The 11,901-nt window shown below is 39.0% G+C and overlaps 1 protein-coding gene across 1 annotated transcript in view; it reads left to right on the top strand.

Moving 5' to 3' along the window:
* The first annotated feature begins 251 nt into the window (after window positions 1-251).
* LOC131254718 (pre-mRNA-processing-splicing factor 8A) overlaps window positions 252-11,901 on the top strand; it is a 34,615-nt gene continuing 22,965 nt past the window's right edge. The window contains exons 1-12 of the mRNA XM_058255429.1: window positions 252-894; window positions 3,829-3,952; window positions 4,106-4,198; window positions 4,340-4,730; window positions 5,200-5,689; window positions 5,784-6,574; window positions 6,834-6,919; window positions 7,016-7,198; window positions 7,364-7,678; window positions 7,774-8,078; window positions 8,212-8,666; window positions 8,747-8,873. Coding sequence (XP_058111412.1) covers window positions 644-894; window positions 3,829-3,952; window positions 4,106-4,198; window positions 4,340-4,730; window positions 5,200-5,689; window positions 5,784-6,574; window positions 6,834-6,919; window positions 7,016-7,198; window positions 7,364-7,678; window positions 7,774-8,078; window positions 8,212-8,666; window positions 8,747-8,873 — 3,611 coding nt within the window. The 5' untranslated portion in view covers window positions 252-643. The remainder of the gene's footprint in view (window positions 895-3,828; window positions 3,953-4,105; window positions 4,199-4,339; window positions 4,731-5,199; window positions 5,690-5,783; window positions 6,575-6,833; window positions 6,920-7,015; window positions 7,199-7,363; window positions 7,679-7,773; window positions 8,079-8,211; window positions 8,667-8,746; window positions 8,874-11,901) is intronic.

Genomic DNA, 11,901 nt, shown 5'->3' with positions numbered 1-11,901 from the left:
AAAAATTACAGGCATCCAAATGAACCCTATCTTATCTTTTTAAGTAACTTATGGTCTAAATACTTTCTAATGTTTTGGATATGCAAAACAATTTGAATCAGGCAAAATCACTTAAAATTGCCCATTTCAGATGTAGGTGCAGAAATTGCCAAACAAGCCCCAACCTAACGGGTCGAGCTGAGCGATATGACGCATGACTTGATTTCAAGCCAGGGTCCGCCCCATTGCTCAATCTGTAGCCAGACGATCAAATTCCTTTTATTACGACCGTCGCTTCGGGAGAGCTCATTGGCACAAATCGCAGATGTGACCGCCGCTAGGACCGTTGCCGCCTTTCTCTAGTAGAGCGATATAAGTGAAAAAAAACCCTTTCTTTGCGACTCTTCCAGTCTCTCTCGGCTCCGAGAGTGTCCCGACAATGAGAGTAACAGGCCAGCTATAGAAACCCTTCTTACCATCTCCTTCTCCCTCTCTTCTTCTCTCAAAACCCTAAGAGTAAACCATTTCATTCTCCCTCTCTTCTTCTCTCAAAACCCTAATCTAGTCTCTCCAAAACCCTAGACTCCAACCTCCATAGGACTCTTCGAAAGGATTCTAGGGTTTTCTAGCTCTTCATATTCTGTTCCAATTGCAGAAATAGGAGATGTGGAACAACAGTGGCAGCGGCGGCATGGTGCCTCCCGGCACTGGAGGATCTTCGGTTCCTCCTCCCCCTGCGATGCAGCCGTCTTACAGCATCCCGCTTTCTGCAGCGGAGGCGGAAGCACAACTCGAAGAGAAGGCCCGCAAGTGGATGCAACTCAATTCCAAGCGGTATGGCGACAAGAGGAAGTTTGGGTTTGTTGAGACTCAGAAGGAGGACATGCCGCCCGAACACGTCAGGAAGATCATCAGGTGAGATAGTGCATTTTGGACTTCGATCTCTTTCATATCTATCTATTTATTTATTTTTTGCTTGAGAAATTCTATTATGATGTGCTTTTCAATGCGTAAGTTCTGTGGAGTCTTGGCAAACTCGTTTAGTGATTGTCTGTTGGTTTAGTGCCTTTTGGACTTCGATCTCTTTCATATCTCTATTTATTTATTTTTTGCTTGAGAAATTCTATTATAATGTGCTTTTCCATGCGGAAGTTCTATGGAGTTTTGGCAAACTCGTTCAGTGGCCCACCTTGTTGGTCGGCTTCAGCACGCAAATTGTGTCGATTGGAACCACTGCATGTCTTTCCAGTTGTATCTTGGGTTGTTGCTCATTTTTCCGCTCAATTGCTGCTTGACAATCCATCTCCGTGCCTTTCAAAAAGAAAAAAAAGAAGAAAAAAAGAAAAAAAAGAAGAAAAACCCATATAATCCAATTGCATAAAATCTTGGATTATGTTAGTATTCCTCCTTTTGGTTTTGGATTTACTTAGATGAATATCTTAATTGCATTAGGTTATATCATTCTGATTGCTTTTAAATTTGGTTAGCTGTTTTTTCCAAAGACCTTTACATAGTGTAGTATGGTTCAAGATTTGTTCTTCTGTGTTCATTATTACGGCTTGATGTCTGAAAGAAACATTGAAATCAAATTTATTACCCTATTGTAGATCATACTAGGGGTCAAATTGTAAAAAAATGGAAAAGAATCTGAAAAGTATAAGGTAGAAAAATAAAGAACTCATAGATGATCCATTTCCCATCTTCATGCTTCAAGAAAAGCAATACACATCATGATATTAGTTGAGAACCTACCTTTATACAGTGTAGTTATCATGATAGTATCAAAAGATTCTTGTCCCATTCTTTTATTTTTTGTCTTTCAAGTAAATTAACTTCTAAAACATACAACATTTCTTTAATAATTTATGTTCATTTGTACTTTTCTTGAGTGTAGAATCATGTTGGAAAAAGGCAGCATTCAATTCTTAATGCGGGGGCATTTTCACATTGGGCTCGAGTGGGCTGGCTTGTGGGATGTGGTGGCACACTCGGTGTGGGCGGCCTGCGGAACCCATGGATTTTGGGGCCCGTGTGAGGCAGAACCTATGGACTTGGGGCCCATAAGGGGGTGGAACCCATGGATTTGGGGCCCACGAGGAGGGTTTAGCTGAGAATCTAACCTATGGATTTGGGGCCTGGGCTATGAGATAAAGGGATTAATTCGCCATGCTCTATCAGTTCGAGCTTTTAGAGCAAGTGGTTAATTGTCCTGCATCAATTTCCTTGACTCATGAAAAAGAATCTTGATTTTGTTGTTTTGATTTTTGAGTATTAAAATTCTTAGATCTCCTCTCTTCCTCCCAATATCTCCAAAAGATAACGTTCCCATTCTTTTATTTTTGACACATTTGTATATATGAATTGTTAGTTGTATTTATTGTTGGGATATCCGAATTTGAATGCTCCTCAAAATGTATAGATAATTCTTTAGACATTAGGGGTGGTGATGGGTTAGGCTCCCTTGGGCGTTTCCTTGGTCTGGCCTTGTTGAAAAAGAGGTTAGAGATGAATGGTTACCATTTGGAGTTTTGATGTTTAGAGATGAATGATCAAAAATGGTCCAGCCAATGGGTGAAAATCTTCCAATCTGTGGTTAAAGATTATCCAAAAATTGTGATATGCAGTAGGACTTATCACGTCTGATGGATGGACAGTCCAGATTTCATACATTTGCACCTCATGTGTGGAGAGGTGCAAGATTTTAGCATGTCAATTTTCTCTGCTTGAAATTCAAGTAGATCACCTTTTTTTTCTGAAAATACCTACATTGTTGTTGCTTATATCTTATTTATCATCTCTCAGAAAATACATATAGCAAAACCTGACCAGTCACATGCTGGGTGCTACCAAAGATGGTATATCCCATAAATCCCAATGAATGGATAACTCTTGCAAATGATTGGCAACAATCCTGACACTCTGTTGTTTGCTGGGTCCAGCCCTGTCAGGTACCAGGCTTGGATTTCAAGCCCGGGCATTGTCCTCAGGCCATGTTTAGGGGCCTAGGGCCACCTGGTCCATTTTATCAGGCATGTCTTATGGAATTTTGGATCTCTAGAGTTATTTCCTTTCCATGAGTCTCAAATGAGAAGCCATCTCATTCATACATCTGTGTAATGTTGTCCTCTACTGTTTATTCTTTATGACCCTGCCCCTAGATTTGCTTCGTTTCCAGTCGATGGCTATAATGGTCTCGCCAAAGTAAGAATGGAAGATTGGAATTTGGTTCAGCAATTATCACTTCACTTGCATTTTGTTTTAAAGTTAGAAGTTCATTTTGTTAAAGTCCCTCAATATACATTGATACACTGTCCTCTAAAGGCTCGAGCTTTTAGAGCAAGTGATCGTTTAACATGGTATTAGAGCGGAAAGTTTTGTGGTCGAATGCCGGGAGCAGCAAATATGTCTCCCTAATATATTCTCCCACGGGGGCCGTTTATGGTGTGCCTAATATGTTCCCATGTGGAGTTTACACCTTGCTCATGCGGGGCACATGTGGGGGAGTGTTAAAGTCCCTCAATATACATTGATACACCATCCTCTAAAGGCTCGAGCTTTTAGAGCAAATGGTTGTTTGACACATTTCACATGAAAATTTGGATTTTGTATGCATTTTCATTCAACTTTCTTAGCATCCTGATGATGTCATTTATATTCTTTGATACCTTTTAGAATGTCTTGTGTTTGGTTTCAGTTATTGCAATGCTTCTCGACAGCCATGTTATTGTATCCTGGCAAACCAGATGATCTGATTTTTTTTTTTTGGGTGGATGTTCCCTCATTTTGGTGCAATCTTGAAAGTACAGGTGGTCGCTTCTTAGTTCTGATTCGATCATTTTCTTTTGACAGAGACCATGGAGACATGTCATCAAAGAAATACCGACATGACAAGCGTGTGTATCTTGGAGCCCTCAAATTCATTCCACATGCAGTTTACAAGCTTCTTGAGAACATGCCAATGCCTTGGGAGCAGGTAAGAATATTCACCGCATCTCTGAAGAACTTAGCTGTTATTTCTCAGTTTTGCTTATTTGTTGTACCTGCAACTGGTTGTGTTGGTTTTTGTTTTTAAAGGTTGCTTGGCTTTTTGTTGCTTCAATTAGCTTACAGAATCTTGTGATTACAGGTCCGAGATGTGAAGATTTTATATCACATCACTGGAGCAATCACATTCGTCAATGAAATTCCATGGGTGGTTGAGCCGATATATTTAGCACAGGCATGCCACTTTTCATTAAATCAGTTAAAATTTTCAATCAAACCAATTTAGTTTTTTTCTAAAGAAACATAAACTATAATCAGAACAGTCATTTTTGAATCTTACTAATTCTTTTGTTTGTTGGTAAATGAATATTTACAGTGGGGTACGATGTGGATTATGATGCGAAGGGAGAAAAGGGATCGGAGGCACTTTAAAAGAATGCGTTTCCCACCTTTTGATGATGAGGAGCCTCCCTTGGATTATGCAGACAACTTATTAGATGTGGATCCTTTGGAGCCAATACAACTAGAATTGGATGAAGAAGAAGACTCTGCTGTATATACTTGGTTCTACGATCATAAACCTTTGGTAAAAACAAAGCTCATCAATGGTCCTAGTTATAGGAGATGGCATTTGTCGCTTCCAATTATGGCAACACTTCATCGGCTTGCAGGGCAGCTACTTTCTGATTTGATTGACCGTAACTATTTCTATTTGTTTGATATGGAATCATTCTTCACCGCCAAGGCATTGAACATGTGCATACCAGGTAATTCTTGCCCTTTATTTGTTTGTATTATGGTAAACCATCACTTGGCTTCTTTAAGGACATTATCGGTTCAGATAATTCTGGATATAGCACATTGTAGGTTTTGAAGGCTATGCTTCATGTTGACAAAGTAGGCACCTAACAAATCCTCCCTTTGAGTTGAGCCATCAACAGGGAATCAGGCTTTGGACCATCTAGGTTGATTGATTATATTTGGATGCAATGCGTTTTAGATATCCATATCACTTATTTAGGCATGAATAACTCTAGCAGGGAGTAGCACCATTCAAAATAAATAAATAAAATAAAATAAAATAAAAATAAAATTCTAGCAGGCAGTACCATAATTGTTGTCGTCAGGTGGAAGAAGGATAGCCAACAATTGGTTCTGATTGTGAACTGTTACGCACTTAAGTAGCTTGTTGGAAAATGAGTCATTTCTTTACTTCATCATGTTTTCTTGTTGCAGGTGGTCCCAAGTTTGAGCCTTTATATCGTGATATGGAGAAAGGAGATGAGGACTGGAATGAGTTCAACGACATCAATAAACTCATCATACGTTCTCCACTCAGGACGGAGTATCGGATTGCATTTCCTCATCTTTATAACAATAGGCCGAGGAAAGTTAAGCTTTGTGTATACCACACTCCCATGATAATGTACATAAAAACCGAGGATCCTGATTTACCTGCATTTTATTACGATCCTTTGATACACCCCATAACCTCCATTAACAAGGTTGACCGCCGGGAGAAGAAACTTTATGAAGAGGAAGATGATGATGATTTTGAACTCCCAGTTGGGGTGGATCCGTTACTGCACAGCACTCAACTTTATACCGATACTACAGCTGCAGGTATTTCACTATTGTTTGCGCCACGGCCATTCAACATGAGATCTGGTCGGATGCGACGGGCTGAAGATATACCGCTTGTATCAGAATGGTATAAGGAGCACTGGTAAGCTTCATTTGTTGCTATCTTTCTGCTGCTAGGTGTACTGCCTCAAATCATGCTTTGATTTTTTCTCTAACACTTTACATTACACTTGCAGCCCTCCCTCATACCCCGTTAAAGTACGTGTCAGCTACCAGAAATTATTGAAGTGTTTTGTACTGAATGAGCTGCATCATAGACCTCCCAAGGCACAAAAAAAGAAGCACTTGTTCCGTTCTCTCCAAGCAACGAAGTTTTTTCAGACTACAGAACTAGATTGGGCTGAAGCAGGACTTCAAGTCTGTAAGCAAGGCTACAACATGCTGAATCTACTTATACACAGAAAGAATTTGAACTATCTTCACCTGGACTACAATTTTAATTTGAAGCCTGTAAAGACTCTGACAACAAAGGAGAGGAAAAAGTCACGGTTTGGAAATGCCTTCCATCTGTGCCGTGAAATTCTGCGACTGACAAAACTTGTTGTTGATGCCAACATTCAGTTCCGTTTGGGAAATGTAGATGCATTTCAATTGGCAGATGGTTTACAGTATACATTTTCGCATGTTGGCCAGTTGACTGGTATGTATCGTTACAAATACCGACTTATGCGGCAGATCAGGATGTGTAAAGACTTGAAGCACTTGATTTATTACCGCTTCAATACGGGTCCTGTTGGAAAGGGACCTGGATGTGGTTTCTGGGCACCAATGTGGAGGGTTTGGCTATTTTTCCTTAGGGGCATTGTGCCTTTGCTGGAAAGGTGGTTGGGGAATTTACTTGCCCGGCAATTTGAAGGGCGCCATTCAAAAGGAGTTGCCAAGACTGTTACCAAGCAACGTGTTGAAAGCCATTTTGACTTGGAACTTAGAGCTGCCGTCATGCATGATGTTCTTGATGCAATGCCAGGTTACTTCATAAGCTAACATCCCTTTAACTGCTTACGCATGCCAAATAATCATATGATTTCTGCTTCTAGGCTACTTAGCAAATGTTGTGTTACATGAGTTCCTTGTTTCTCTATTTATTCTCCACTTGCGCATGCTCATTCTGCCATTAAAGGTTTCTGGATAAATAATTTCACCTTGAACTCTTGACTTGTGCATGACTCTGAACCTTCAACTGAAAAGAAGACATGGCATGCTAAGTGTTTATCGTTGAATTGCAGAGGGCATTAAGCAGAACAAAGCTAGGACTATTTTGCAGCATCTTAGTGAAGCATGGCGTTGTTGGAAAGCAAACATTCCTTGGAAGGTACAGCTTTGAGATATGTAGCTTTAATCTGCTGTAATTCACCTATACCTGCTAAATTTTATTTTCCTCAGTCATCTCACATTTAGGAATTTACAGGTGCCTGGCCTGCCAGTCCCGATTGAGAACATGATTCTTCGTTATGTTAAGTCGAAGGCAGATTGGTGGACAAATGTTGCTCATTATAATCGTGAACGTATAAGGAGAGGTGCAACAGTTGACAAGACAGTTTGTCGAAAGAATCTTGGAAGATTGACACGTTTGTGGTTGAAAGCGGAGCAGGTAACAATTGTCTATTTGTTCTGTGATCAGTTTTGCTCTGCATTTTGTTCAAAATATTGCCCGTTGGTGCCAACCCAAGCAAGCCATTTCTTTTAAAGATATCTTATTTTTACACTGCCTATCCATTGCCCGTCAGTCCTTATATACCTCATCTATTTCTTGTAGGAGCGACAACACAATTATTTGAAAGATGGTCCATATGTCACTCCTGAGGAGGCTGTGGCTATCTACACAACTACTGTGCACTGGCTGGAGTCCAGGAAGTTTTCCCCTATTCCGTTTCCACCCTTGTCCTACAAACATGATACTAAACTTCTCATCCTTGCACTTGAGAGGCTGAAGGAGTCTTACAGTGTGGCAGTGAGATTAAACCAGCTCCAGAGGGAAGAATTAGGTCTCATTGAACAAGCATATGACAATCCCCATGAGGCTTTATCACGAATAAAGCGTCACTTGCTTACACAGCGTGCATTCAAAGAAGTAAGTTAAACTTGTCAGTAAGAATAACATGAGAGCTTTGAACACTTTTTCTTGTTAGGCTGACTAATATGAACTGATAAGTTATTCTGTGGCAGGTGGGTATTGAGTTCATGGATTTGTATAGCTATCTGATTCCTGTATACGAAATTGAACCTCTGGAGAAGATCACGGATGCGTACTTGGATCAGTATCTATGGTATGAAGGTGACAAACGCCATCTCTTCCCCAATTGGATTAAGCCTGCAGATTCGGAGCCACCTCCACTTTTGGTCTATAAATGGTGTCAAGGTATAAACAATTTACAGGGCATCTGGGATACTAGTGATGGGCAATGTGTTGTTATGCTCCAGACAAAGTTTGAGAAATTCTTTGAAAAGATTGACTTGACAATGCTTAATAGGTAAATGCAATTTGGCTTATCTTTCCCTAGAAAAATAAAAAGCAAATTTAGCTTCAGGTTTCAGTTTTGAAATAGTCCATGACAAGCTTTCAATTATTGCAGAACTTGAGTCTTATATTTTATGCTTCTGCAGGCTTCTGCGTCTGGTTCTTGACCACAACATTGCTGATTATGTCACTGCTAAAAACAATGTCGTTCTGTCATACAAGGACATGAGTCACACAAACTCATATGGTCTAATTCGTGGGCTTCAGTTTGCATCATTTGTTGTACAATATTATGGCCTAGTGCTGGATCTCTTGCTGCTTGGGTTGACTCGAGCCAGTGAAATTGCTGGTCCACCTCAGATGCCTAATGAATTTATTACATATTGGGACACTAAAGTAGAAACACGGCATCCTATACGATTATACTCTCGTTACATTGACAGGGTACACATATTGTTCCGGTTCACTCATGAAGAGGCACGCGACCTTATTCAGCGCTATCTTACAGAACATCCTGACCCGAACAATGAAAATATGGTGGGCTATAATAATAAGAAGTGTTGGCCGAGAGATGCGAGAATGAGGCTCATGAAACATGATGGTAGTCTTCACTCTCTCTTCAAAAAATTTACAAGTTCATTGTTTTTCATCAGCTTAATATATGTTTCTATTGCTTTGCAGTCAACCTTGGGAGAAGTGTTTTCTGGGATATGAAGAACCGACTTCCTCGAAGTATCACGACATTAGAGTGGGAAAACAGCTTTGTTTCTGTTTACAGCAAGGATAATCCCAACCTGCTGTTCAGCATGTATGTATAGTTTTCTCACTGCTGTTGACTGAATTCGTTGCATATCTGAAATGGTTTCTGTTGCTGTTTGTTTATGGTCTGTTTGGATTTGTTGAAATTGAAAAGTGGAAGTTGATTTTCTGTGGAAATAAAATTTCAAATGTTTGTTTTTCTGGTTTCAAAATTTTCATGGAAATTCAATTCCCATCCCCCCCTCCCCCCCCTTCGAATTTTCAGGAAAATGGTCCATTTCAATTTCCATTTTAAAACCTAACTTGAGCCTTCTTCTCCTTCCCTGTCTCCACCCTACTTTGTCTCATTTCCCATTTAGATGATTTTAACCATGTGGGCCCATCGTTAGTCAATCCTAACCACCAATATTTCTACATGGAGCCTACTATGATGTTCACAACCCCAAGTTTAGGGTCGTGATGTAGTGATAATCTCGGTGAGACTGAGGTCGAATCCACAGGGACTAATCTTGTACGTTTTTGAATTTAACTAGAATCAAAATTAGAAGAAGATCTAAATCTAAATCTGAAATAATAGAGTAATTTTGAATGAGGTAATTGAAACTTATCAATTGAAAGGTAGGAACTAGGGTGCCAAGGATCCACTTGTAGCTATCAAGATGCTACCTTACTTGATTCAAGAAGTAAAATTGGAATCATAGTCCTATCTTATCTAGTTGGAAGAAGAGATGATCAATTCTCTGAACTTCTCATTGATCCAGCCTCAATGGAGAGAATTATGAATATTGGAATGGATTCCATCACCCTACCATGCTCAGGGGACGATGATGAACAACAGGATCTACCAATCCTATAATCTCAAACGGAAAAGAAGATATTCAAAGCTATCGCAGGCTTTACTGTAATTTCAGTCATAATAAACCATGGAAAACTGAAAATATTCCTTAAAATCAAACTAGAAATCAATGAAGTTAGGCTTTACTGTAATTTCAGTAACAATAAACCATGGAAAACTGAAAATATTCCTTAAAATCAAACTAGAAATCAATGAAGTTCAATATAAACATGAATCAAAGCAAAGTAAACATCCTGATCACGCTACAAGCTTCACCTCTTAGCCCTAGCTAAGAGGTTTAGTTAATCATAAGCATGATTGAACCAAAATCTCTTAAAGAAAGCATAAAAACAACTAAGGAAGAAGAAGAAAAAACTCTTGGCGGCAACTCTTTACCCTTTTGCTCCACTCCTTAAACCCTAGAAGATATTTAGAAACGTCCTATGCACTCCTATTTATAGTTGTAAACCCCCCATCTTGCGCACTGCCTTGGAATTTCTGCAAACCGCCTCAAGTTACGCACTCCGCGTTACGAATCGGTCAGACCAAAGTCACCTTTGGTCGGACCAAAGTCGAAGTCGAGTCGAGATAGGATTCTGTTTCAGCAGTTGCCCGATTTCGGTTGGACTGAGCTGGGTTCGGTTGGACCGAACTTAAGTTGTCGGTCTGACCGAATTGTTTATCAGTCGGACTGAATTATCTCTAAAATTCATCGTTTCTCGATGGAGCTTTTTGTGCACTTTCAGTCGCACTGAATCCTCCCTTCGGTCGGACCAAATTACCTATCGGTCGGACCGAATTAGCTCTGAATTTCATCGTTGGCTGCTGGATTGTTTTGTGCTATTTCGGTCGGACCGAACTTGGGTTCGGTCGGACCAAACCTGTCTGTTTTCTGCCGCTTTTCTTGAAATCTTTCGAGTCATTTCTTCATCTTTGGTACTTTGTTTCTTTGGATCTTTGGCAAGTGAATTCTTTATTCTTGGTCTCCTAAAATCCATCCCTCGCCTTGGTGATTCTTGAGCACTAAATCCATGCTTTTAGCATTCTTTTCAATCCAAGTTCTCATATTCACCTTGCAGCACAAACATGTATAAAATATGACATTAAACATTATCATGTTCATAAAACCAAGATATAAACAGGGGAAAGTATTCAATATTTGACACTCAACACACTCCCCAAACAACATTTTGCTAGTCTCGAGCAAAACATCCGTGAAATAATATTCAATTTTCAATGTTCAAGCATTTTTCAGAAAACAATCTTTTGTACAATCAAGTATGAATGAGTATATTTACGACGAGAAAGTGTGATCTTGAAAACCTACTAGAGCTGAATCACTTAAGCAATCAATCAAATAGGTTCTTTATCAATTACATCAGAGCATAAGTTCATATATCAAGTCTTTCAATGTGCTCAATGCAAATCAATTTACTTCCCATAAGAATACTATTATTTCATCGTGTTAGCCATGTTTACTATATCCAGATTAATTCAAAACTCAAGTACTGATTCCGAACTTATCCCTTTTTCCTTCTTTTTCCAGTTTTTGATATTATATCGACGGTCACTTGTATTCATCCAGTATTTTCATTTTCATTCTTTTTCAGATTTTTCATTCAGTATTTTCATTTTCATTCATTTTCAGATTTTTCATTTTTCATTTTTTTTTAAGGTGGATAGAATTCTCCAGACTCAATTCTCAACATCTATCAATGATTCATATGCTATCAATCAGAAATTTTGGCATATCCCAAGAAAGCAAATTGAACGTGTCTTGTGATTTAGATTAACATAATATTCAAACTTCCTCTTAATCAATTGAGTGTAAGAACTTTAAGTGATATATTACTTAGTTGATCAAAATTCCAACAATTCAAAATTTAATTTCCATCTTATCATCATACTCAAAGCATTCTTAAATACGCAAATTATCATTTTCCGAACAGGTTTTAACTCGAAAACTTCAAAATTTCCACAAATTTTTTTTTTTCAAAACTAAGCAAATACTGATTAGTTTACCTAATCCACACCCCCAACCTAAAATCTATATTGTCCTCAATGTAAAAGATATAAGCATGCTATGCAAATGAGGTAACAACAATAAAGGAGAAGTGATGGAAATGTAGTACATGAAGAAGGAATTTTGAGGCTTTGCCAAGGATTTCAATGTGAAGATGGGTTAACACAAAGACTAAACAATTGAAAGCAAACTATCCTAGTCCTATGAAAGCAGTAAATC

The sequence above is a fragment of the Magnolia sinica genome, chromosome 9 (genome assembly GCF_029962835.1).
Source record: "Magnolia sinica isolate HGM2019 chromosome 9, MsV1, whole genome shotgun sequence".
In the NCBI taxonomy this organism is placed as follows: domain Eukaryota; kingdom Viridiplantae; phylum Streptophyta; class Magnoliopsida; order Magnoliales; family Magnoliaceae; genus Magnolia; species Magnolia sinica.
The sequence above is the reverse complement of the archived record's forward strand: the minus strand, read 5'-3'. Positions and strand labels throughout refer to the sequence as shown.